The 27,930-nt window shown below is 44.3% G+C and overlaps 2 protein-coding genes across 6 annotated transcripts in view; one reads left to right on the forward strand and one right to left on the reverse strand.

Annotated features, from left to right (window-relative positions):
• Nucleotides 1-23,093, forward strand: part of LAMC2 (laminin subunit gamma 2) — an 86,602-nt gene extending 63,509 nt beyond the window's left edge. For all 5 annotated transcript variants that reach the window (XM_084851323.1, XM_084851322.1, XM_084851324.1 and 2 more), the window contains 12 exons: nt 236-372; nt 1,436-1,592; nt 3,674-3,879; nt 6,158-6,237; nt 9,284-9,421; nt 14,029-14,173; nt 14,407-14,556; nt 14,982-15,096; nt 16,286-16,485; nt 17,390-17,548; nt 17,649-17,748; nt 21,498-23,093. In XM_084851323.1, coding sequence (XP_084707449.1) covers nt 236-372; nt 1,436-1,592; nt 3,674-3,879; nt 6,158-6,237; nt 9,284-9,421; nt 14,029-14,173; nt 14,407-14,556; nt 14,982-15,096; nt 16,286-16,485; nt 17,390-17,548; nt 17,649-17,748; nt 21,498-21,748 — 1,838 coding nt within the window. In that variant the 3' untranslated portion in view covers nt 21,749-23,093. The remainder of the gene's footprint in view (nt 1-235; nt 373-1,435; nt 1,593-3,673; nt 3,880-6,157; nt 6,238-9,283; nt 9,422-14,028; nt 14,174-14,406; nt 14,557-14,981; nt 15,097-16,285; nt 16,486-17,389; nt 17,549-17,648; nt 17,749-21,497) is intronic.
• Nucleotides 23,094-24,176: 1,083 nt separating this feature from the next.
• Nucleotides 24,177-27,930, reverse strand: part of NMNAT2 (nicotinamide nucleotide adenylyltransferase 2) — a 118,580-nt gene continuing 114,826 nt past the window's right edge. Inside the window, exon 11 of the mRNA XM_084851329.1 lies at nt 24,177-27,531. Coding sequence (XP_084707455.1) covers nt 27,429-27,531 — 103 coding nt within the window. The 3' untranslated portion in view covers nt 24,177-27,428. The remainder of the gene's footprint in view (nt 27,532-27,930) is intronic.

Raw genomic sequence — 27,930 nt, forward strand, 5'->3', positions numbered from 1 at the left:
GCCCTGGTAAAGTTGCAGGATTTTAGCTTGGTGTAGAAATTAAACACTGCAACATGCAAGGTAGCCCTAACACATCTGGCTGGTCTGAAAAGCAACCGTTTGCAGCTTTGGATCATGTGTATGTTTCTGTCTCTCTGGGTTGGTGGGATCTTAAATTTGTCTCTTACAGCTGGAGACATCTGTGATGTGTGAAAACTTTCTGCATGAACTTTCTGCTTTTTCTGATCCTATGCAGCTTGCAATTGCAATTCAGTGGGTTCTGAGCCCCTGCGGTGTCGCAGTGATGGGAGCTGCATCTGTAAGCCTGGATTCGAAGGGCAAAGCTGTGAACACACCCGTTGTCCAGCCTGCTACGGTCAAGTGAAGACTCAGGTTGGCTTCTCCTTTTGGCACTTTCATACTTAACTCATCACTATGGCTATTAAAGGTGCAATCTTAAGCATGTTTAGGCAGAAAAGGTCCTACATTCCCAGCATTCTCCATCCAGCATGGCTGGAGAATGCTGGGCGTTGTAGGACTTTTTTTCTGTCTAAACATGCACAGGATTGCACCTAATTGTGTGAGAAATATCCATCCCTGCCCCCCATGTGTGTGCATGCGAGTGTGTGTGCACACATGTGCGCACTCACGCATGCATGCACACACACACACACACACACACACACACTGTTCTTTGGATACAGCAACTAGGATTGTTAATGTAATATGCTCCAGAGAACTAACTAATGTCACTCTGCTGTTTAATTATTTTGCTACCCTTGGCAATCTGTTTTGTTCCCTTACCTCACCCATATCTTCTTCTCTACATGGGAGGGGGAGGATCATGTTTCTTCCTCAAGGGTTTTCCCAATTACTGCTCTCCCCCACTCTCAGATGGAAGAGAAAGACTTTCACTCCATGCACTTGTATGGGATAAGGGAAAAGAGGCTGCAACTGGGAAAATAGGTGACATAATTGTCCTACAACTGAGAGCCTGGGTGCTTCCTGATGGAGGTCACCTAGCACGACTAGTTAGAATTCACTGTGCAGCTCTTCTGTCTTTTTCTTCTAAACGGATTGTCTTTAATCACTCCAAAGGATTTTACTGGATTAATAGTAACTGATGAACCAGTAAAATGTTGCAGCCCACATAAATGAATAATATTCAAACAAGCTAGCTCCCAGAAGATGTTCTGAAATCAGGTGCAGCAGGTCTGTCGCTGAAGCTGGGAGATCTCCCAGGAACCGAATGGAAAAACAGTCCCAGTGGAAGAAATAAGCAAGTAAAATGAGGAGCTACCCAGATATCAGTCCTGAATCCCTCGTGCATCACATTTTTGGTTTCTTGAAGGCTCTGGGTCTCTTGGCCAAGAAGGGAATGTTACTTTTTGTGTGGCTTCTTTCTATTCATGTCTTTCTGTTGCTTGCTGACATAGATGACCTGCCTTGTTTCCAGGTAGATCAGTACCTCCAGCAGCTGCAGGGACTTGAAGTGCTCATCAATCAGGTGCAGACCAGTGGAGAACGAGGGGACAACGCCAAGCTGGAGAGGAAGATGAGGGAGGCTGAGGAGATGCTCCAGCAAGTCCTGAGGGAAGCCCAGAGCTTACAAGGTAACTCAAGTCTTTCCAGAGCCCTTTGGGATGAGGTTAGAGAAGGGGTGCAGCCTTAGAACCCCATTCCTTTCCTGCCACTGGAGAGGATGGAATTAGATACCAGTTTTGAACAGTGGCATAAAAGTATTATTTATTTTATTTTATTTTAAACATTTATATCCCACCATATATCATTATGATCTCAGGGCGGCGTACAGATAAAATCAATTTAGGCAGCATAAAACAATAAATAATTTAAACAGCTAAAAACGTATTAAACCATTAAGCAAGCTAATACCAATTTAAAATCTAAAGCAATAAAACAGTTAAAACAGTGTGCTACTTTAGGGAGTGCGTTTAGCCCTCAAAGGCTTTGATAAAATCAGGCCTCCAATCAGGCTTCCAAGGGGAAGGGATTCCACAACCAGGGTGCCACAGCAGAGAAGGCCTTCTCCCGTGTCCCACCGTAGTGTCTGTCTCACACTGGTGGGAAGCAGAGGAGGACTCCTCCAACAGATATCAATCCTCGGGTAGTCATATATAGGGGGAGGCACTCCCTCAAATCTTGAGGTCCCAAGCCACTTAGGGCTTTAAATGTCATCACTAGCACCTTGAATTCTGACTGAAAGCATATCGGCAGCCAGTGCAATTCCTTTAAAACTGGTGTTATATGGTTTTATGAGGTGTTCCGGTCAGCAGTCTAGCTGCTGCATTTTGCACTAGCTGCAACTTCCGAGTCATCTTCAAGGGCAGCCCCACATAAAGTGCATTGCAGTAGTCTAAACGGGAAGTTACTAAAAGAAGGGGGAAAAAATCTCTTGCAGGTATTGCTGATCTTGATCTTGTAGCTCCAGCCCAGCTCCTTTTCCCATTCCTATTTAGCTCCACCCACTTTTGGCCCTGCTCCTTGTTTCAAGAAACAGATACGAAGCAATATGACATGGAAAAAGGATCTCTGAGCATTTTCCTCACCATTGACATTGGCCTATGGTAGCCAGTCCCTGGACGCTTAGAATTAACAGCTCTTCCTTCTAGGGCAAATGGTGAGGTTTTCATATAAGTCTGAGCCCTTTGAAAAAGCAAACACTGCCCCACACCCCTCGACAGCATTCTGACTACACACTCCAGAAAGCATTTCTGAAGGCTTTTAAAGGTGTGGTTTGTGGGGGTACTCAATACCACTGCTAAACCTTGATGTGGACTTGGTTCCTGACTATACGCACTCACTTCGATCACAGGTTTTATTCTATAAAAGGAGTGAACTGGGGAGTACAGATCTCTTTCGTGGGTGTGCCCCCTTCTCATTTTTTAAAAATTAAAACATTACAAATGGAGGGAAAGAAGCAACTTAAGCTCTTTTTCAGTCCCAATGATTAAAAGGGGAGAGCTTTAAATATGTGTTTTCTATTCCCATTGAAATCACTGGAACTTAACAGCGCTTAATTTTGGCTCAATCACACCCACAGGATGGCACAAATAAGCAAAACAATATATTAAAGTTTACTAAAATCTATTCAATCTTTTTGAATAGAAAATATATGCAAGCTGTATTTTTCTAGCTCCAGGACTTAAATATTGTAGAAGACAGTGAAGAGGTGACGACCAATAAAAAGTATTCCAAAAATGATTTGAACATTACTATTTTTTCATATATATAATCCAGCCCTGCCATGTGCCATCTTTTAATGCGTAGCGTATAGCCATGTCTGTTGTGTTAATCACAACTCCAGGGCCTCTGGTTGTTATTAGGATTACAGGCACAAGGAAGGGAGGCTTATTCCTTCCCTCCCCAGCTGCGACTTGTATGAAAATCACCCCACCCCCACCCCACCAAGTCATGGTCTCTCCCCTCAAGTCATGATTCATGCATTAACAGTAGGCAGCTTTCTGTTAATTCCTTCTTCTGACTCCTAGTATGGAGGACGAAGGGAGTCCTGGAGAAATCTCCCTAAGTGGAGGATTTTCTGTAGATCGTATGAGTTGTGGTTGTTTGCCGTATCTATCCATCACCAGCCATACACCCACTTTGCTTCTAAATCAACACGTTTCCCTCCAGCCCGGCAAAAACTCTTTCTTGTCCTCCCCTCTTCGAATTCAAGCTTCTGACAGGTCCTTGGGGAGTCGCCTGTCCAAGATGAAGGCTCAAGAGTTCACCTACCAGAGTCGCTTGGATGAGATAAATGAGACAACCAACAGGCTGCATTCTTTGGGAAGTCAGTACCAGAGCCAGGTGCAAGATGCCAGGAAGCTTGTTGAGAGAGCTCGCTTGGATTTGGAGCAAAGCAAGGCGAAGATGGGAGGCCTGGTAAGTATCTTCCCTTGAGAGCTAAAGTACTCTCTTGCCTATCCTCTTCATAATTATCATTATCATTATTATTAACTAGGAAAAAGGCCTGTCATAGGGGGTGTGGTGTAGTGTAGTATATTGTATGTGTGTAGGTCCTGGATTGAGGCACATCACACAGCCCTCCTCCCTGCCATTGAAGCCTGGGCTACCCAGCGTCAGGGGGAAAGGGCAGGTTTTGCTGTCACCACAACAGCATTGCCATGTGCAGTGCTCTACTCTACCCTGAATGAATGGCAACCCTTGGTTTGAATGGAAGGAATGTAAGTGGTGCGCCGGGGGACGTAACTGGAGGGAGGGCCAAATCTGCTTGAGAAACAAGCCTGCTCTTTCCCATGCCCAGTCCTCGATTCTGTTTCTGGGGCTCAAACTAGGCATGAAGGCAGGGGATCCATGTGTTTTAGCCCTGATCTGCCACGATCGCGTGAAAAGTGGGCCTGGAGGGGTCCAATTTAGGGATCAAAAGTGGCACTTACCTCCCTGCAGGCCTTCTTCCAAGCACTGTTCTCTGAGCTGGGTTCACCACCCACCTACCTTTCTACATGACTGTGGCACATCTAGGTTTCAACATATGGAACTGCCACCATAATATCTACTTTGGCCCTTGGTCTGATACTAGAGTGTGACAGAATATTGGAAATCGGCCAGACAGACAGACAGACTCATATAGAATCTTCATGTAGATAACACTTTACAGAGTAATGTAATGTAAAAAGTTGGCTCCCTTGTCCAAGGGGCTTTGAATCTAAATTTCAATAGTGGGGGGGGGGGGACCAGAGTAGACTGTGGCCCAGTTTTAGTGCCATCTCTGTGGTGAAATTACTCCCACAAAATCCTCCTTCCTGTAGGTGGTTTCTATATAATGGTCACCCATAGAAATGCCAATCATGTAGATTTCCGCATCATGTAAGTAGATTCCACTCCTTTATCAAAGGCCCCAATGAAGTTGTCCTACCAGCATGGGAAGCATCCACATTATTTGGATAACCCGTGTGATTTGACTGAGCACATGATCAATGGAGTGGAAGCCAACCAGAAAAAAATGATCTTGTGATGGCAGCAGAAGTAAATTGGACAACAGTGCCTCAGCCTGCCTCCAGACAGATGGAATGTATATGAAGCTGCCTTATGCCATGTCCAGCTACCTCAGTCTTGTCTACTCTGAGTGACATTGGCTCTCCAGGGCGGGACTTTCCTATCATCTACTACCGGATCCTCTCAGAGCAGCTTACCAAGATTAATAATAAGACAAAATGTAAAGTACTTATTTTTATCTGTCCTGAATCTATTGCCAATCAATCAACTGACCCTCAAATTCTAGTGTTATGAGATAGGGCCAGCGCTATCATGAGGCAGAGTGAGGCAGTCGCCTCAGGCAGCAACACTAGGCTGTCATCAAAGTGCAGCAAGTTGTTATTTACCTTGTTGTTGTTGTTATATTTCTACTGGAGGGGGAGAGGTGCTTATGGCATTTTCTGCCACATGTACCAAAATAATTCAGTTAACTGAGGGTACTATGCACCTTGACTTGGGTGGGTGGAGGCTACCATTTGCTGCTCTGAAAAATATCTTGGGCTGGCTCTGTTATGAGGGGAGAAAAAAATTATTATTTTTCCATTCTCACCATACTGTTAATGATTTTATTGGTATCGTATCGTGTTCCACATCAGTTGTCTCTTTTCTAAACTCAAAAGCCCCCAATGCTTTAGCCTTTTCCTTGTAGTGAAAGTTATCCAGCCACTTGGTTTGTCCTGCCTCCAGCCATCAGTAAACCAGAGAAAGAGAAAGAAGTGCAGAATACGACTGGATTACTCCTTATGCTAAGGTTCAGAGCAACTGATGCTTCTACCTATAGTGCAATTATCTGAAACAGCCTGTAATGCATGCTCTGCCCTAAGCTCCTTTATATTCTCCCTGGCTCAGAACGCAGGTGGCTGTTGCATTACCCAAGGCAAGGGAGCAGCGGTCATGGACCAAGTTATTTAAAAGAAGTCTAAAATACCAACAGGATTTTAATTCCATTGGCCTAAGTCAGAATGGCCACACTGTTTGTGTCACTACAACTTTCATATGTGGCTCAGGAACAGATAATTTCTTTTGTATGTAACTATATGACTGAGCCAGGTAGAACACCGGCAAAAGACTATGTGATAAAAGGTGTAGAGCTCTAAAATGTAGTTCTGTGTAGGATCCTCTGCTCCCTCGAAACACACGCCGACATTTTTCTTTTTCCCTTCAGGTTATTCCATCTCCAGACATCCCTGGAAGTTCAAACACTTTTTTAATCCTGGCTGAAGAAGCCATGAAGTTAGCAAATAGGTGAGTCAACCCGTTGCCTTCACTAGGTTGTTCCTAATGCGATTACTGCCAATTTGCCAGATCTTGAAAACGCCAACAGCTCTAATTACATAACAAAGAAATGCAAATATGGTAACTGAAGCATGTTGTTTAGAGACATTATCCGAATATTCCTGATTTCCACAATCTCTGCAAAGGACAGAAGGCTGAGTGGTGACAGGTTCTGATTGGACAGTGAAAAGCTGATACATTGAGAACAAGAGACGGTGGGGCGGGATGAATCTGTCCGTGCCATTTTCTCCCATACTTGAATTGTTTAAATGTCAAGTTCTTTCCATCCCATTTATAAAGAAATTCATGAATTCTGGTAGGTTCTCTCATCAACAGCAAACCACATTCAAGAGGGACAGCTATTCTCAGTGTGGAGAGGACCATGTCCTCTGCCTGCTGAGATGAGCAGCCTGTCAGAAAAAAGTGGAGGCAATCCTTATCCAGCACCACAAATATGGCCAAATACACAGGGATTCAAGCCCAGACATTTAAGAGCTAAGCACTCAGTGCCTGCTGCCTGGATGGACGAATCTGTCAGTTTTGCTTTCTCCCACATTAGATTGCTTTTTAAAAAACTCAAATGCTTCACACCCTGTTTAGAAACAAATCTACAAATTTTGTTAAGTTCTTAAAGCACCCCCCCCCCCAAATAAAATTCTCATCCATCCTTAGGAGGCTGTGCTCTGGAGAGGGTTAGAACACTGAGGAGCAGAAAATGACTTGCAAATAACAGTAGCTTGCCCCTGCTTTCAAACATGGAGACCTCTCCAATTTCTAGTCAGTTCAGATGAAGCAGGTTTGAAGTCCTTTTAACTGCTTGATCCTTTCTGATAGCAGTGGCTGTTGAATGCCAGCCCATGCCTTTTTGGTGACAGTGACATTTTGTTTTGTGGTGAAAATTCTTCAACAACTGCTAAATTCTATGATCACAGCATTTAAAAGACATAGGCTTGGTTGAGATGTAAAACGAAACCATAATTTCCTGCAGTGTAAATAAATCACACACCTTCTCCAATTCCTCTTTCATTCCTACAGGCTTTTGCTGCCAATCTTAAAACAAACCGCAGTTCCCTGTGACATCTAGTCTTGGGTACTGTGGTTTGTCTAAACCATAGTAAGTGAGAACAAACCAGGATCAAGTCATAGTTTCACCTCCTGGCTTGTTCTGAAACCATAGTTTAAACAAACCACAGTTCTCTGAGTCTGAACATCAGGCTCACATGTGCACTCTCTCCCTGCATATAATGTCATCTGTGTCCTGGACATATGCACGTTCAGCTGTACATTCATGCAACAGATGCCTGTACTTCCTGTGCCCCATTTTGAGGGAGGAGAATGGCAGGAATCAAGAATTGCCTCACGTTAAGTCATATGTGCAGTATTGCATGTATGAACACACAGACCCTTTTTCTCTGCGCAAGGAGATTATATGAGGTTTTTGGCTACTGTGTGAAGTGGTCCTTATTAAGGGACCATGGAGAACACTGCATTTGATAGAGATTCTAGCGAACTATTTCTGTTTGGGAGGGCTGAAGTAGCTGAATCCCAGAACTATCCACCCTGTTCCTTTAATACTGGGCTGCTTGGAGATAAATTGGACTTCATTATGAGCTACTGTTGGGGACATAAAACTTAGAGAGTTGTACGATTCAGGAAGAAGCCCCTGGGAAAAAACTGGATTTTGGATTCTCTAGTGTTTGGGGGACTGGCAAGCAGGCTGATTGCAGGATGTCTCGGGGTGTGTGTGCAAGAGTGAGAGAAGGTGGATGAGAGGGAGGGAATAGATTAAAAAAGTGCTGGAATTGTTTTAGCATGATGTTCCATAAAATTGAAGGTTTGTGAGAATGTCTATCATTTGTTTGAGTGCCCCATCCATTAAAGTTAGGATTAATTTCTTTATCCTGTGTTGAGGGATTATGCAAAACAGAAATTGGAATTACATTGAAATATAGTAAACGTATAACCTGTATTGTAGTTCATTTGTTTATTTATTAGATTTATTAGCCACCCATCTGGCCGGCTACCCAGCCATGCTAGGCGGCGTACAATACTAATAACACAAAATACAACGAATTTACATAATCAGCTGAAGAAAACAACATAACAAAGCAACACCGCTTTAAAAAACCCTGACCCACCCCAAATGCCCGCCTGAACAGCCAGGTTTTTAAAGCCCAGCGGAAGCTCATCAAAGTTGTATATGTTCTGCTGGCTATGAAATATGAGCACTCTTGATTGTGAAATGGATAGTTGGCTTTTATGGAGTTTTGTCAGTTCTGCTTAAATCTCTTATCTGTAATTCAGTATGGCATATGGCTAAACAAATAAACTTAATTCATTCTCACAAAGTAAGGGTGGGAAGAGGGACTGAGTGATGGGTAACTCCATCTTTACTTGCCGACATTTTAATTGTTGTTTCTGTAGTGCTGGATTGTTTTGGCTTGGATCCAACTGTGCCTTGGTGCAAGCAGAAGGAGGGTTTTGATAGTTGCTGATCCCCTCTGCATGTAGCCATAGTGCCCCCAACCCAAGCTTCCTTGGGTTCTTGTTCAAGGTGGTCCCCTGATCTTCAGGAGTGTCTTGGGGGGTAAGTACAGGAAGCTGTAGGAGGGAGCTGCACTTGTGGTTCTTAGGATCCCAGCCATCATAACCCTGCTTCTAGCACTGGGCAGACTTAAAAAAAAAACTCTAAGAAAATAAATAAGTGCCTGCAGTGGAGGCTGGAGGCTCCGATGTCAATGGGGTAGTGAATCCGCTCTGGGTTTCAATCAGAACCAGTCAGAATTCTAAAGGAGCTATCTGAGGTGTGGAAGCACCTTGGATCGCTCCTCTAGAGTTCTGACTGAAACCCGGAGTGGATTTACCACCCCACTGATATCGGAGCCTCCACTGAATGTCCAACTGAATGCAAGGACTTGCTTTGATGTGGTCTCTTGCTCTTTGGCTTAGAGGCCATGAATCAGCCTCTCTCCCCCCACTGACCTTTTCCCCAGATATTCTCTTCTTTGCCTTTCAGCCACATGCAGCTGGCAAATACTATTGAGCAAGCAGCCAGGGCAGCAGAAGATGCCTCAAAACAGGCACTGGCGTTCCTGCAGTCATCGGCGAGTGGGGAAGGCATCCTGGCCACCTCTGTGCAAGGCCTCCACAGAAAGTATGTCCGCAGGGTGCTGCCGCGCATGCATTTTCAGGGCTCCAGTTATTTCCTCTCTCCTCTCCATTTATGCTGTGCCTCCTCCGCAGTTCTTAATCTGACGATGATGATTACAAGCTCAGTGCCTGTCATTGTGATGGACGTCTTGGGTGTGGATGGTTTGTTTATTGCAAGGCATGCAGAGACAGCCTGTGCCCCTCTGAGGGATGCTTGCCAATGGGATGACTGAACTGCCCAGTGTCAAAGATCAAAGGTCCATCAAGGGTCTGTATTGTCGGGCACCTGCCAAGGCCCATGAACTAGCAGGGTGCGGATGGGGACCTCCAAACCATAGAGTCTCCTGGCCCTGCTGCTTCTTCCCCTGCCCTCTGTGAGTGAGCAGGCACTGACAAGAGTGAGGGGGAGGAGAAGCAGCATCCTCTGGTCAAGTCTCCCTCACAGACTGGCCAGCAATTGAATTGACAGGGGTGACACCAGTGCCAATTCCAGGTTTTTGCTTAAGGGCCCCCCAAGACCTGGAAGTGACACTGGTGAAAGGCAAGTCACCATAACTGTGTCTCCAAGCATAGTGCTTTTCCTTTCTCCGTCACTTTGGGGGAGCTTTGGGGGAGAAAGTTCAGCAGTGCAGTGGATGACGCTGCTGAAGCGAGGATTAACACTGCTCCTGTACCCACTGACCCAAGCCTGGGCATTATTTTTGGATTTTCTTTAAATTCTTATTTACTTTATAGTACTTTTCATAATAGTATATAATTATAATTTTTGACCCCTTCATGGATCACTGCCTTGTTGTGGCGAAGGGGCTTGCGTAACTCAGTGAAGCCATAAGCTATGCCGTGCAGGGCCACCCAAGACGGACAGGTCATGGCAGAGAATTCTGACAAAATGTGGTCCACTGGAGAAGGAAATGGCAACCCACGCCAGTATTCTTGCCAAGAAAACCCCATGGAACGTATCACAAGGCTAAAAGATATGACGCCGGAAGATGAGCCCCTCAGGTCGGAAGGTGTCCAATATGCTACTGGGGAAGAGCAGAGGGTATTTCCAAGTAGTACCAGAAAGAGTGAAGCGGCTGGGCCAAACCCGAAAGGACACTCAGCTGTGGATGTGTCTGGCGGTGAAAAGAAAATCCGATGCTGTAAAGAACAATATTGTTTAGGAACCTGGAATGTCAGATCAATGAATCAAGGTAAGCTGGAGGTGGTCAAACATGAGATGGCAAGATTGAACATCGACATCTTGGGAATCAGCGAACTAAAATGGACAGGCATGGGCGAATTTAATTCAGGTGACCATCATATCTACTATTGTGGGCAAGAATCCCTTAGAAGAAATGGAGTAGCACTCATAGTCAACAAAAGGGTGGGAAAAGCAGTACTGGGGTACAATCTTAAAAATGATAGAATGATCTCAGTACGAATCCAAGGCAAACCATTCAACATCACAGTAATTCAAGTCTATGCCCCAACCACTGAGGCCGAAGAAGCTGAGGTTGATGGGTTCTATGAAGACCTACAACACCTTCTAGAACTAACACCAAAAAAAGATGTCCTCTTCATCATAGGGGATTGGAATGCTAAAGTAGGAAGTCAAGAAATCACCGGGATAACAGGCAGGCATGGCCTTGGTGTACAAAATGAAGCAGGACAAAAGCTAATAGAGTTTTGCCAAGAGAACATGCTGATCATAGCAAACACTCTTTTCCAACAGCACAAGAGGCGACTCTACACATGGACATCACCAGATGGTCAATATCGAAATCAGATTGATTATGTCCTTTGCAGCCAAAGATGGAGAAGCTCCATACAGTCAGTAAAAACAAGACCTGGATCTGACTGTGGCTCAGATCATGAGCTGCTTCTTGCAAAATTTCGGCTTAAATTGAAGAACGTCGGGAAAACCACTAAACCGTTCAGGTATGACCTAAATCATATCCCTGATGAATATACAGTGGAGGTGAGGAATAGATTTCAGGGATTAGACCTGATAGACAGAGTGCCTGAGGAACTATGGACGGAGGTCCGTAACATTGTTCAGGAGGCAGCAACGAAATCCGTCCCAAAGAAAAAGAAATGCAAGAAAGCAAAGTGGCTGTCTGATGAGGCTTTACAAGTAGCTGAGGAAAGAAGGGAAGCGAAAAGCAAGGGAGAAAGGGGAAGATATACCCAACTGAATGCAGAGTTCCAGAGAATAGCAAGGAGAGACAAGAAGGCCTTCTTAAATGAACAATGCAAAGAAATCGAGGAAAACAACAGAATGGGAAAGACTAGAGATCTCTTCAAGAAAATTGGAGATCTCAAGGGAACGTTTTGTGCAAAGACGGGCATGATAAAGGACAAAGAAGGCAGGGACCTAACAGAAGCAGATGAGATTAAGAAGAGGTGGCAAGAATACACAGAAGAACTATACAGGAAAGATCTGAATGTCCCTGATAGCCATGATAGTGCGGTCACTGAACTTGAGCCGGACATCCTAGAGAGTGAAGTCAAGTGGGCCTTAGGAAGCATTAGTAACAACAAAGCTAGCGGAGATGACAGTATTCCAGCCGAGCTATTTAAAATCCTAAAAGATGATGCTGTTAAAGTGCTGCATTCAATATGCCAACAAATCTGGAACACTCAACAGTGGCCACAAGACTGGAAAAGGTCAGTTTACATTCCAATTCCAAAGAAGGGCAACGCCAAAGAGTGTTCAAACTACTGCACAATTGCGCTCATTTCACATGCCAGCAAGGTGATGCTCAAAATCCTACAAGCTAGGCTTCAGCAGTATGCGAACCGAGAACTACCGGAAGTACAAGCTGGGTTCCGAAGAGACAGAGGAACTAGAGATCAAATCGCCAACATTCGCTGGATGATGGAGAAAGCATGAGAATTCCAGAAAAACGTCTATTTCTGCTTCATTGACTACGCTAAAGCCTTTGATTGTGTGGATCACAACAAACTGTGGCAAATTCTTAAAGTGATGGGAGTACCAGACCACCTTACCTGTCTCCTGAGAAACCTGTACGAGGGTCAAGAAGCAACAGTAAGAACCAGAGATGGAACAACCGATTGGTTCAAAATTGGGAAAGGAGTACGACAAGGCTGCATATTGTCACCCTGCTTATTTAACTTTTATGCAGAGTACATCATGAGAAACGCCGGGTTGGATGAATCAGAGGTCGGAATTAAGATTGCCGGGAGAATTATCAACAACCTCCGATATGCAGACGATACCACCCTAATGGCAGAAAGCGAAGAGGATCTCAAGAGCCTCTTGTCACTTCCTGGCATATAGAAGGGGAAGAAATGGAAGCAGTGACAGATTTTACTTTCTTGGGCTCCAAGATCACCGCAGCCGGTGACTGTAGCCATGAAATTAAAAGACGCTTGCTCCTTGGGAGGAAAGCTATGGCCAACCTAGACAGCATAGTAAGAAGCAGAGACATCACCTTGCCGACAAAGGTCCGTCTAATCAAAGCTATGGTTTTCCCAGTAGTAATGTATGGCTGTGAGAGCTGGACTATAAGGAAGGCTGAGTGCCGAAGAATTGATGCTTTCGAACTGTGGTGCTGGAGAAGACTCTTACGAGTCCCCTGGACTGCAAGGAGGTCAAATCAGTCCATCCTAAAGGAAATCAACCCTGAGTGCTCATTGGAAGGACAGATAATGAAGCTGAAGCTCCAATATTTTGGCCACCTAATGCGAAGAGAAAACTCCCTGGAAAAGACCCTGATGCTGGGAAAGACTGAAGGCCAAAGGAGAAGGGGACGGCAGAGGATGAGATGGCTAGATAGCATCAGGGATGCAATGAATATGAACTTGAGCACGCTCCGGGAGAGAGCGCAGGACAGGAAGGCCTGGCGTGCTATGGTCCATGGGGTCACGAAGAGTCGGACACGACTGAACGACTGAACAACAACAACAACATAATATTTGAATGTTCAAAGTTCTTGAAAAATTCTTACAACAATTCTGCCAGATAGGCAAGTATTGATATCACCATTATGCAGATGAGCTGAGGCAAAGCTGAGTGGCTTGCTGGAGGCCAACTTGTGAGCTGACGGCTGAGGCGAAATTTGAACCAGGGACTTCCTGGGTCGCAGCTCCTATGCTTAAGCCACCATGCTATGAAGAAGGTCCTCTCTCTCTTCCCCATGCCTCTGGTGGCTATGGTAATTAATGCTGCATTATAATAAAAAATAAAAGAACAGGTACAGCAAAATCTAAAGTTGCCTCTTATATTGGCCTAACTTCTCTTCTGTTGCTGTGTGCAAACCTGGAACAGCATCAGAGAGGACATGGAGGTTCCCCTCCAGCTTAGGCGATAGGGCTTCTAGGGAAATGGCAAACCCTGGGGTCCTAACCCACAGCATGAGAGGCAACTAAGAATTGGGATACTCAAAATCTCTACAGTTTGTTTGTAAGATTCATGGCACACCTGGATGCTTTGGCCAGAAATAGCCATGGCATATAAGAGAGCCGGAAACAGGACTGACTCTGCTTTGCTCTCTGTGGTCTAATTCGTACATTACCTTGGGGATGCGATGTAATCATCGGAGGGGAAAAAAAAAAAGGAGGTCTGTCTCACACTTTTAGGCTCAAGAGTCGCCTTATCATTTTCAGATATAACGAGGTAAAGTTGCTCTCAAGTGAACTGGAGGCTGATGCCGGCACAGCTGCATCAAATGCTGACAGGGCCTATCAGGGCAGCCAGCTGCTGCTTGGCTCTCTGGGTCATTTACCAAAGATCGACACAAGCTTCTTTCAGGTGAGATCCGTGTGTGTGTGTGTGAGTGTGTGAGTGTGTGTGTGTGAGAGAGAGAGAGAGAGAGAGAGAGAGAGAGAGAGAGAGAGAGAGATTCTAAGGAACTCTCCTCCGTCTTGGATAGTAATTGCATTAATCGCTTAGATGAGGGGATGGGGGTAGAGGCGAAGATAGATTAATTTTTGTCGCAGATGTGAGGGGATCTAAATGAAATAGTGTTTCTTCTGGGGATTTAGGAGGAGGCCAGTCAGCTCCGGCAGAAAGCAGACTCTTTAATGGGCTTAGTGGAAACGTACATGGCAGAGTACAAGCGGCTACAAAGCAACTCAGGGAATTGGGAGGAAGAGATGAAAGAACTCCTGCAAAAAGGACAAAATGACAAACTGGTAAAGTATATCCATGTTAATAAACTGGGAGTTATTAGTAGACTATAGGTCCTGGGAATCATAAGATTCTTACCCATTTGGCAGGGAAACCTCCAACTAGCAATTCATGTGTTTCTATGCCAATGTTACTGATAGGGCCTGTTTATTTTTCTCTGCTTGAGGACTAGAAGCACACCCCATTTTTAATGATAATCTTGGGATTCTCCAGTAGAGTGCATATTCTATGTCCTGTGGTATAGAAACCACTAGATAAATTCTAACCCCCTTAAAAGTACCAGATATCTGGACTTGGTCTGTAAATAGCAATAGGCCCTCTGAGTTTCAGCTGGCAAGATCTTTCCCTGTATAGCATAGTTCTGGAAGAGTGAGTTCTGGAAGTGGGGCTGTATTTTCATGTGGTGTATAGCCTTTGCTCTCTTTTGCAGGCATCAGTCCAACTTTTGTCCCGTGCCAACCTTGCCAAGAATAAGGCCCAGCAGGCCCTGAGTGCTGGTAATGCCACCTTTGATGAGGTTGATGGCATCTTGAAGAATCTGAGGGGTGAGTTGCTTAAAAGCTGCTGAGTTTAGACCACTTGTAGGCTTGTCTTGAGGAATTTGCTGAGGGACAGACTGGAGGTAGCAGCGACGTTCATGCCCAGCACTTGACCATAAAATTGAATTCTGTGTCAAAAAGGTTTTGCATATAAATAACGTACATCGCAAAAAGGAATGCAAATAAGCTCAATTTGCACACTGTCTCCTAGATGTGACATTTTAGTTTTGGCAGGGTTTGGATCTTTTGGAAAAGACTGATGTAGTGGCATAAAAAGAGGTATTAGGCAATCAAGGGGCAGTGTGATTGTACAGGGAAGGAAACTTGATTAGGGCTGTGAAGGGGAGACAAGTAGCCAATAAGCATGCAGGGGAAAGAAACACAGTCCATATCCCCTTTTGCAGGTTCTGCCTGCACACTTCCAAAGCATGGGTCAGTATTTCTTTCTTGAGATGATGTGGCTTGAATATACACTGACATTATTTCCTTGCACTTACACATTGTTCTGCAATGTTACATATTGTTGTATACTGTGTTTCCATTGTCACTAGAGGTATATATTTTTTGTAGTCTTATGAGTCAGTGATTATGCTGACATCTTACAATGGCGATTCCTCATTCGTACAACAGCAATGTTAGGAATCACTTCACTTCTTTCTGTGTTTAATTTTCCTGCGCCCTGCCAAGGTTAGCAGCTGCGACCCTTCCTCCCCATACACTAAGAACATCCAATGAGGCCCTGCTTCAAATCCCTTCCTTATTCAAGGTCAGATTAATGGGCATAAGGGGCAGGACCTTTTCAGTGTTGGTGCCACTCCCCCCCCCCGCCGAATTCTCTTCCCTGGTTAAACTTGTGCCAGGCCAGCTCAGTCCTCACCTTCTAGAAACTAGTCAAAACATTTCAAAGGCCAGCAGGCATTTGGAGGGTGAGGCTGATACTTGATAGTTAACTGAGCCACGGGGTACTTTATCTGATGCTGTTCAAATGTTTGGAGTTGGATTTGGATTTTGAATTGAATTGTTCAGTTGGTTTTCAACTGTAAACATGTTGATACTGCGTTTTTAATAGGTTTCATAGTTGTTGTTTGGTAAGCTGCTGGGCTATGTGGCAGGGTATAAATAAAACCAATCACTACATTCTCTGAATGTAGCTAATGTGACTCCTCAATGGCTCTTCACCCCCTTCTGCTTGTAGAATTTAATCTCCAAGTAGGCGACAAGCAAGAAGAAGCCAAAGCGGCCATGCAAAGGCTTCCTCTCATCAGCAACATGGTCACCAGGGCCAATGAAAAGACAAGGCGCGCAGAAGCGGCCCTGGGCACTGCCATTACAGAAGCAGAGGCAGCCAGGAGGATGGCTGGGGAAGCCAAGGAGATGGCTGGAGGCATCAATCAGGTACAGGGGAACTGAAAAGATGGTACTCAGACCCGACAGCTGCATGGTTTGACTCTGCTCCTTTGAACTTGTATCCTACCCTATACTAGAGGCTTCAGTTGGGTAGCAATTTATTTGTATACATAACTGAAATACAGAGAGGCCGGGTCCCAAACCTAGCATTTGTATAGGACTTCAGAGTATTCAAATTACTTCACATACACCAGAGGTGGGCCACTTCGGGGGGTCTGGGGACCACCTTTGACCTCCCCAGACCCCTCCCACAGGCCACACCACTGAAAACAAGCTAAATTTGTCCTTTTTACCCCTTTGTAGCAGTTCGTCACTAAAATTTGGCAGCCAACTGCCTTTTTCAAGTCATTGCTGAAAATGTTGACAGCGGGGGCAGGGTGGTCTGCATCCATCCTACGGGCCACGTATTGCCCACATATTTCCCACCCATCCCATGGGCCACGTATTGCCCACCCCTGACATCCGCCACCATGTATGTGCATAAGGCAGGTCAGTGTCATTCTCCCCATATTGCAAATGGTGGCTGAAGCTCACCTATTGAGTTTCTGGCAGAGATGAGATTTGAACCAGAATGCGACTGACAAAAGAGATGCCTGAAATGAAACATCATAGGAGACATCTCCATCCCTCTTAGGATCTTCTCACTTCATATCTCTTGGGATTTCTTGAAATCTGCCTTGGTCTGAAAGCATACCTGACGCTATGTGAGGTGGAGGTCTAATGGGACAAAGTTGGCGGAGCAACTCTTCTGCCTCTTGCAGATGCTCAGGGCTTCTGCACATCAAGCGTGTTCCTTCAAATACCCATAGTGCCTGTCTTCAGTTCCTTTTTATCACAGTGGGTCTCCTTGCCTCCTAAACGTTCGTGCTTTTTGTTGCCTTTGCTTCCCCAGGAGATTGGAAGGCTGGCCTTAGAAGCAAATAGGTCAGCAGATGGCGTGCTAGCCTTGGAGAGGGGGATAATGTCTCTGCGTCATGAGGCCAGAGAGGTGGAAGAAGAGTTGCAACGGAAGGTGCTGGAGGTTGACACAGATGCCACCCAGGCCCAGGAAGTGAGTTTGTAACTCTTTGCCTTTTCATTAAGGGACTTTAGAGCAATCTGCTTAGGTGGGAAACGCCAGCTAACTTCTATGATTTTTCTCACCTCTCCAGACTGTTCAGCAGTCGCAGAGAGCCAGGTCAAATGCTGAGAGTGCTGGGAGTGCTGTCCAAGAAATGCTCAGAGCCCTGGAAAATGTCTTGCGCATGATAGGTAAGAGACAACATCATTTCCTATTTGGGCTGCAAGCATGATTAAGGGCAGTATCCAGTGGTGACATTCTCTAAACTCAAATAGTGCTAGAGGACCTCTGCTAAATCTTTCCATTGTGCAAGCAGTTGCCCATTACTCTTGTGCAAGCAGTTGTGCAGTCAGTTGCACAACAGGTGCAAAGCAGTTGCATAACTGGTTGCACAATGGAGTATAAGCAGTTGCATAATCCAGGCAGAATGTGCAACGGGTTGTACAACCCATTGCCTAATTTGTTGCACAAGCATAATGCAAAACTGCTTGCATAACCACGTTTGCATAAACATAAATTTAGTTGGATTTTTCTCTTGTGCATAGTTCAGAACCTAGTTTCTGCTAGTGCGAAGTCATTTGTGCTACCGGAATGGCACAGCTGGATACTGCCTGTGTGTAAACCTGTAGCCAACTAATCAGTAGAATCCAGGTTTAACGGAGGAGGCCAAGGGCAAAATTTTATTTGTGAGACTGAACGTCAGGGATAGACGTCATAATTTTTTGAGGCCATTTTGATTCTGGCATGTAATCTTGATAAGGAAGGAAAAAGAAATAAAAGGGGGCTTTATAAACTATATCACACTTCCTTCAGTGTCTGTAAAAGGCCTCTACTGAAGATTTGATGAACCAGCAGAGGGAACCACCAAGTGGTTGTTGCTGTCCAATTCTCCAGAGAAGGATTAAATCATTTGCCCCAGAAGTCTGAGGCACTGCTGGGAAGGAATTGTCCTGAAGCCTTCTGAATTCCAATTTGGACAGACTCTAATTACTTGGCCCCTCCTAGCTCTCTCACCTCCTGGCATGGTTAGACCATGTGCTCTAAGGGTGTACTACACATCATGAGACAGAGTCCCCAGCCCCATGTTTACCTTGTAACAGTAAGGAGAGGCCAAGACGTATATGGGAATTTCTAGGGAGTGTAGGCAGACAGAGAGTGGGTGCTTAACCTTTCTTTTACTGTTGATTCTCCACGACAAATACCAGTATCACCCCACCTTCACATTATTTCAGCAAATGTGGGTTTGGAAATGTATGTTTCCTAACATGTGGTTCTGCCATAGGAGTGGCCTTGTAGCTTTCAGATTCCAGCTTCTCTTCAACTTGTGTAGACTGTCACCTGGACGATTTTTGTTGCTGAATGTCAGGAATGAAAACATCTTAGATCTAAGTCTGTTGGGGTAAGCAGCTTGGTACCCTCCAGATGTTTTGGGCTACAGCTCCCATCAGCCCCAGTCAGCATGGCCTATGGTCAGAGATTATTGGAGCTGTACTCCCAACCACCTGGAGGGCACCACGCTGGCTACCACTGCATGATACCAATGCATTTCAAATCATTTCTATACTAAGCTGTCTACATTTGGAGTCATTCTCAGGACCAGTTCACTTGCTGAATCAAAGTGATACAACTGAATAGCATTCTGGGTGATAAACTGCAGTCTCTCAAGATTGCTTATTCACTCAAAGTCCTTATCAGAGCCTGTTTATTTCATGTGAGAAGAAAGCAAGCTACATGATCACACACCTATGACACAGTGATTCTATATTCCTAAGAGGCAGGAGCTATATTCACACAAGTCCCCGTCGTGTGTACAAGTGGGATTGTGTATACCTGTCCAGTCTTGTATTGAGGTGTCAGACCTGCCCTTTCAATGGGGCCTATGCATTCCGAGCTCAATGCCTGTAGGCCCAACGTGCACCATTTTAAATTCCATTTTGGGGAGTAATTTTCACATGGAATTGGGACTGTGGGCATTGACTTTATGCATATATATGAAATTCAAAGATCCTATCCAGCCTGTGAATGGAAGGTGGCACAAGAGCACCCAATCTGTGGAGTAGGAAGGGATGATCATGTTCTCCCATGGCATGGAGGTTCAACACACCTGGGGGTCTTCTATAAATAGGACAATCGTAGGCTAGAGTGAGCACAAGAGCACCCAATCTGTGGAGTAGGAAGGGATGATCATGTTCTCCCATGGCATGGAGGTTCAACACACCTGGGGGTCTTCTATAAATAGGACAATCGTAGGCTAGAGTGAGCACAAGAGCACCCAATCTGTGGAGTAGGAAGGGATGATCATGTTCTCCCATGGCATGGAGGTTCAACACACCTGGGGGTCTTCTATAAATAGGACAATCGTAGGCTAGAGTGAGCACAAGAGCACCCAATCTGTGGAGTAGGAAGGGATGATCATGTTCTCCCATGGCATGGAGGTTCAACACACCTGGCGGTCTTCTATAAATAGGACAATCGTAGGCTAGAGTGTTGCACTTGGCCATAGGAAACCCATCCACCTATGAAACAAATGTAGGCGCTCATGGGAAAAAAAGTATTCAGCACAGCTTACCTTGTACATTGTTGTGAGGCTAATACACTGTTCAGAGCAGAGTGGAGGACAAATGTTACTACATAAATAAGATTGTATGAAGTTGACATTACACATTTTATGAGCATAAAATTACAGGATTAAAGAGTTCTTGTGGCCTGAATGTATAAATAGCTCAGGACAGAGGAGAATTTCTGTCACAAATTTTATCACTTATGTTAAGTGATCGCCAGTGAAAGCAACTGGCAGTTTCCTGGATAAATTTTGGTTGAATTTTTTGGCTGCAACAGCAAGCAGAGAGACTCTGGGTTATGAATATGTCACAATCTGGTAACAACACTATCACTTTTCCTTGTCATTCATAGTCATATCATTATTTACGATTAGAAGACAGGAGTCTAATTCTTTATTGGTTATACAATTCACAGTGGAGAAGGCAATATCGTCTCTCAAAGTTTGTCCAGAAATGCAAAATCACAGAATACTTGTGGTCTTTAAAAGCTTCCCATGTATAACAGTGGAGGACGGTGTTTGGAAACTCAGCATAGTGAAAACTTTTCTAAAATTGAAAACTTGTTAGTTCTTGGAAGTTCATTTGCTGCCATGGTCAGTTTTCAACAAAGGATAGTACACAGAGAATAACATGTTGCAGCTCATGATGCGGAAGAGTTCGGTATCTATGGAAAAACATATAATCCCTGATAGTCTTTTCCTAGGATCCTGGATCCATAAGCAAATAAATAATGTGACAGTGGCAATTTTATCAATCGAAAAAGGTTTCATTGCTATAACTGATTGCATGAATTGAATTAATCTTTGTAATAAATCCACGATTCCTTGTCTTTAAACAAGTAAAAGGTCTTGTGAGCCCAAAGCACCCACAGAGTAGGTTGCTTCCTGTGTCTCTGCATGATTTACTGCTGTGACCTTCCCCCTTTCCAGTCAGTCTCTAAAAGGGATGGAAACTTCTGCTGCATCTCTGCATTTGGTGTTAGTTCAATCACTCCCAGTGCAGAGAGACAATGCAAAAGGCCTGCCTTCAGAGGAGGCTACCTATTTATCTCCGCATGAGTTACTGGTCTGGGTTGGCCTCCTTTCAGTCAGGCATCATGCTCAAAATAGTTTCTAACACAGAAACAATGGGCTCATCTGAGGGTGGGTAAGTCCTACTCTTTCACTCTCTAAAAGTAATCCTTTTTGGCTCTGGAGTGAATTGTACCACTAAGTTTAATTGAGAAAAAAGTGGGCCTCAGCTGTCAAAGGCTCAGGATTACTGTTATAAAGGCTTAGGTCCATGGATAGTGGGACAACTACTTAGACAACACATGGGCATGAGGGAAGTGCGTTCAAGGTGTTTTGCTAATGAACTCTCTTTTTCCTTTCTTTTGCCAGACCAACCTGAGATTGTGGATGAGCAAGGTGTGAACATGCTTGAAATGACTCTCGGGAGGGCCAGAACAAGAAACAACCAGTTGAAAGAACTAATGTTGCAGCTGGAGGGAGCAGCCATCCAACAGAAACTTCGGATCCAGACGCTGGAGCGGAGCATTCTTGAGATCCTTGCAGATATCAAGAACCTGGAGGAGATCCGAGATAATCTCCCTCCAAAATGTTACAACATCCAACAAATCGAGAGACCATGAAGCCTTTGGGGGCAGCAGGCAGCAGACTTCCGTGTTCTCCATTTGTTAGGTCTTACACACAGCAGCAGGGTTAGGCCAATGGTTTGGGGTGATACAAGACATCCCAGCCTCCCAAGACTGGCTGCCCGTGGTTTTACCGAACAGATCCTTTACTAGTTCCCTACATCAGGCTTGGGTAACAGCTGCATCACTGGGGGTTGTGATGCAACCGTTATCTTTTGGTTGCAGCAGCACTGGAAGCGATCGCTGTACCAGTTGTCCCACTCCTGGGGAGCAAGAGGGAAATGCCCAGAGTACAAGAAGAAGCTGACCATAAATAACCCAGTGTGTGAAAGACCAGGTTTCTAGCAGAAGGTGCCCTGGACATAGTGTCTGGCTGTCCAAAATTTTGAGCCAACTCCCAACTATGTTTCCTCCACCCCTGCCCTCCTTTCTCCCAGCCTGATTTAGTATAACAAGATGGACATTACACCCTGTTAAATTAACAATGCCCCATTATTAACTTTTTATTGCCATGAATTGCTCTTCACTCTCAATTCAGCATCTCTGAAGTTGCTTTTCCTTCAGAAAACCTTTCTTAACATCTCTGATGGCTGTGAATATTGCGGATAGGATAAATTAGTCATTACTTCACCCCAGGGATTCTGGGAGCTGTAATTCTGTGAGGTGGACTAGATAGAGATATGTAATAAAGAATTCTCATTACTCTGATCAAACTACAGTTCCCAGGATCCTTTCTGGAGGAAGTCTTGACAGTTATTTGTATAAAAGCAATACAGGTTTGTATCATACTTTGGTAACTGCAATAGTAATGTAATGTGCTGTTGCTTCATTTGGTTCCCATTTTGCCAGTGAATATGGGGATGTAATTGGTGGGTTGTTTTGCGGCTGTTTATGCTTGTTAACTAGACCAGTCCAGCATGCATGCATGCATGCATGCATGCATATATATATATATATGGAAATATGCTCTGGAAAGGGCCCAGGAGTGCTTTGGGAGTCAGGGGGCTTTATAGTGAGAATTATCTACCTCTGCCTTAGCTTATGGCTTAGCCTCCTGTTTCCAACATAAGTATAGCCATCACTTTGATGGTCCTGAAAGGGAAGGGGACTTCTTGTTGGGGACAGCCCACATCCCTCAGGATTATTCCATTGGTTTTCATAGCACCTGTTTCCTTTTTATAACTCTCTTTTAAATCGTTGTTCCAGGCTGTACATTTTTTTAAAAAAAGTAAAACATGCACTTGCTTTCCTTCAAACAGTGCATCATATAAAGGTATAATGGTGCAAAGTATTAAGTATTATATTAGGGAAGGAGCACAATAAATAATGAATCCCCATGGTTTGAGAAGGCTATTTGTTTATTTCTTTAATTCAATTTCTTATTCTCTCTCTCTAGTAGCAGAGTGAAACATCTGGCAGGGAAGAAATATTAACCTGATCTTTCAATAAAAGGCAGCCGTCCAAGAGATGGAGTAAAAAATGTACTTTGTGGTTGTTATGTAACCACAGGCTGGGCTTGCCAACCACTCATTCTAGCAGAGGATTGGGATCTTTTTCTTGGTTTACTGCATACAATGGCTCTAATCTAGCTTGGAATCAGCTTCTGATGCAATATGGGGAAGCTGCTGGGTTAAAGAAAGAAGGATGATGAACCCTTGTTGTACATGCAAATCTCACTAGATGCTTCCCTGGATTAGGGAAAACCTGGCTTTCCATACCCACCAGGCCCAGCAAATTGGCTGTCCACGTCATGGATGAAGCCCTGCTTGTCACCAGGACAGGCAGCAGTGGGCAGGGTCTGAATGTATTGGGTGCTCCTTCAAAAATGCTACAGCCAACCATCTAATGGATCAGCCAACCTTGGCTACAAAAAAATGAAGCTAGCAAAACAGAAATCTGTTTTTCTATAACTGCTAAATGAAAATGATCTTATATAGACTATTCGTCTATCTAGACTACGAAAGTCTGTTTGGACCAACAGCCTCTGTCCAACTTTTCCTGGTCCTGCTACATAAGATCCTTTGCTAGGGACAGAACCTGGGACTTTCTAGACACAAAGTCTGTGCTCTAGTATTCAACAATGCCATCATTCAAATGGATTAGAGTTAATTTTGCAGCACCAGGGTATATAGAAGAACATTATGTTGTCATTACTTTAATTCCCAGCAGGTGGTGCTGCTTCTATACAAAATGGTGATGGTGCATGTACTATCTGGGATAGTTGCCCAGACAAGCTCAGTGCTTCAAAGTTTTCCTGGTATAGAAGCAACAGTGAACGCCAACACACATTTCAATAGCATAATTTGTTCTTTATTATATCCTTTTTAAACATTTTGCCAATTATTTTAAACATTTTGTTTGTGATCATGACCATTTTAGCAACAATGACCTAACTCCAGCATATTCCTTTAGTGTGAAACTGTCATCTTCAAATCCTTTTTTTTTTCCTTTTAAAACTTTTTTTTTTTTAATAAAGCAAATTTTTCAGTTTAAAATTGTGAGTTCGGTAATGGAAAAGAGTTACCTTCCCTCCCTCTCCTCCCTCCCCTCCCTCCCTGTGTAGCTAAAACCCACTCCCTTGTTGTTTAGGTCAAAGTTTGATACTTACACCAATCTCCATCTCTTTCCAAACCATTTTGACCAGACCCTCCAAATTTATGCCACACCCTGTTCCCCTCCCCCAACCATAAGCATAATTGAGCATATGAAGGCAAAGATAAGACTAGTAAGACATTATATACATAATCTGTACCACAATGCTATGTTCCTAAGGCATGCTGTCCTAAACTGGATGAAATTGGAAAGTGGCCTGATAATCCATCTTTTGTTCAAGCATATGGAGAGTTCATCCTTTTCCTTTGCTGTCCTCACTTTTTTTGTTTGTTTCCACCACAGGACTGTCCTTCAAGCCTTTTTGGAAGGCCACGGTTATTGTCGCATACATACTGTCAAATATGTTGTTGGCTTTGCACTTTGCAGCTTGGTATTGAGACGTATAGTGGATTCCAGCAAGGGGCTGTGGTTGCTCTCATTAACAGAGGCATGTGAAAAAGAGCGTGCTTTGGGAATAGCAGTCGATATGCACAACAGGACAGCGAGAGAGCTATTCAATCTAGAGTCATGTAGGATATCTAAGCCTTCTGGGAGTAGAAAAACTATCATCAAAGAAACTGTTTCTTTTGTACATCTGCCTATGACAGCAGTGAGTGTCTAAGGGCACTGAATGTTTGGGGGGGGGGGGTCCTATAATGTCAGGTGGTATCAAAAGCCTAACCAAGCCATCCCTTTCGCCATGTATCCCATAATTTCCTCCAGTTTCTAAGTGCTTGTTTGGATGGCAGCTGCCTAAGTAACTCATTAGGCAACAAGAATATTCGACACAAAGTGAGAGAGCAGCTGCTTCCACCCTAGGTATTTAGTGTGGTATTGTCATGCCTCAATCACATTTTATGGGGGGCCCACAAGACACTGTCACCCAGCTGTAAACCTCCTGTGTTCTCCCTGTGCTGCTTCTGTCTTTTTTTCCTAACCGTGGCAAGTCTGACTTTTCTGAGGATGGAAGAGTAGCACAAACTCCACAGGAGTAGACGCTTTTAGCACTACTCATCCATCTTTTTAAAGAGGCATGGTTTGGATGTGGGCAGTGACATATTGGACAGCTGAACCTGTCAGAGCTCACCATGTGTTCACTGTGACCTTTGCGGTGAGCACCATTTTATAACCCCTTAAATGTTCTCCCCATCACTTTTTAAAGCAGCACTAAAAAAAAAATAATCTGGCTATATTTTTAAACTATTAAACTATTAGCAAAATAATGCTTAAATGAAACTGTGTTATAGTGCTATAATACTACAATATTAATTTAAAAAAGAAAAAAGTGGTTTCCCTAATTAAACACTTCCAATCTATACTCCCAATCCAATTCCCCTCAAATTTAAAGATTACCGAAATACTGCTGAAGTATGACTGATACAGTGCTGTAACTGTATATCGCCAATTGTAAAAAAATAAAGGGAAAAAACACCTTTTCAGCCACCATTTTAGCAGCGTGTTTTTCCCCAATTAAACACTTCCAATCTATACTTCTGATCCAAAACAAACATTGAATACTTAAGCGTTCCTTCCTCTCTGGGCTTCAGCTTCTTTACATGTCAAATGACGTCACTGCTGACCTCTCATGATTTAAACCAAGTCCTTTAAACTGAAAGTTCTTTAAGCGTGGTGTCCTTGACTAGGGCCCAAACACCTGCACATTCACACACTTTGCAAGACTCCTGTTCCTTGTGCACAAGGAAAAGCGGCCAGCTACCGATCGCAAGGGTTGGATCTCTTGTACCTCACAACTTCAAACAAAACCTGAAGGCAGCTTTGCCTGTCTGAAGTTGCTACTTGCCACCACGGATGTCATCCAGTCATCCCTGGTTCCTCTCACTGGCTATAACACATTCGCAGCTGGCTAAGCTACCCCATTTGGAGGTCCAGGAATTACTTAATCTAGTGCAGCTGCTGGTATTTCCTGTACTGGGAGGAAAAATAAAAATAAATCTTCCTCAAATAAACTTAAGCAGCAGCTTCCTTTCATGGAGCACTTGGAAGAATGTGGGAAAACAACAGTGCCATCTGTGTGTGGAGCTAAGTACAATTGCCTCCAAGGAGGACATGTGTATGTTGCTGGCAGAGGAAAACACTTGTGAATTGAAGAGAACCAGCCTGAGCTGGAAAAAAACAACAACTAGCAAGGGTACAGTAAACACACAACAAATGATGAAGCTCCAAATGAGTTTCTGGAGAAACTCATGAGTCAACAAGATGAGTTACTTGAGGCACCAAGGTGAGTGTGCTCAGTGGCTATCCCCCCTGCCATAAACACACACCCAGGAGTGCTCCCTTATTGGTTTTAAAGCACAAGAGAAAACTTATTTAAACCCCCCTCCCTTTGAAACCAGTATCTATTTACAACAGGAAAAATGAGCTACATAGGAAGCAAGACTGCTTACTGTCCTTCTGGCGCCCTTTCTCCAGCAAATGTTTTTCTCTCGCTACATAAACAGCATAAAAAAAATTAGGGCAGTTTCTTTTTCCTTCTTTCTGTTTAAATTCAAGGCTAAATTCTTCCATGACTGACCTAAAAAGTCTGGGCTTTGTACCAAGTGGGTTAGAATCTCCTTCTGCCAACCCTAATGCAATTTTAATGGTTCACAATAATAAAAATGCCAAAAGGAGAAGAAAAAAAAAAGAGACTAGCACTAAAAAATAAAAGATCCACTGAGATTTAACTAGCTGGCACATTATGGGAAAGGAAGAAAAAAAACACCACCTTCCTGGCTCCCAAGGCATGCTGGGAAGGTACACAGTATCCCTTCCCCTAATGCATGCTAGGAAGGTAGACACTGAAGCTGCCCCCTTTAGGCACATGGTACCTGATACTCTTTGCTGTCTTCCCTCCTATCTACAGGGGGAAAAGGATTGCTTGATGGTGTATGCACTTGGCTGGCTGTTGTATGCAGTACTTTCCTGCAGTCAGGGTGGGATTGGGGGGGGGGGCATTAGAGTGAAACAGGCAGATGCGTGCAAGAGGCAGTGAAAAAAGAAAAGAGTGTGAGTAAGAGAGAATTGTGATGAACAACCACAGGAAAGTGGAGCGATGGGGCTGCTTTGTTGCAATGCCAGGGGAGCTTTAACCAGAGGCATTCAGGTACAGCTGGCTCTTGAGGATGTAATCAATGACTGGCTGACACAGGTAATCCACAACATGCCCATCACCATGCTGAAGAGCCAGTCTAGGAGAAAGAGAAGAGTGGGAGGGGGAGATGAGTCAGCTCACACGGAAGCTGAACACAGTGCAAAGGCCAACCCATCCATTTGATGGATGGGACATCATTCCCAGAACTGGGCCTGTGAAGTTTGCTGGTTGGCCCATTTCTGGGAAGAGAGAGATTGAAGGGGAGAAAGGCAGGAAGAAGTGGGGACAATCCCAGGAAAAATGTCTTGCCCCAGCCCCAGCCCCAGCCCCAGCCCCAACCCCGCCAGATGTCTGGGGCTGAATGGGAAAAGAAATTGGATTTTTGACAGCAAGACCCAGCTTTTCTTAACACGAACAGGAACTAGTCTGTACAAACAGGAGTTCCTTCAGACATGCAATCCCTGCCCAAGCCGTGGTGGGTAGACTTTTTTGGTAC

The sequence above is a fragment of the Heloderma suspectum genome, chromosome 4 (genome assembly GCF_057233095.1).
Source record: "Heloderma suspectum isolate Gila_16-S chromosome 4, 16-S_ref, whole genome shotgun sequence".
NCBI lineage: Eukaryota > Metazoa > Chordata > Lepidosauria > Squamata > Helodermatidae > Heloderma > Heloderma suspectum.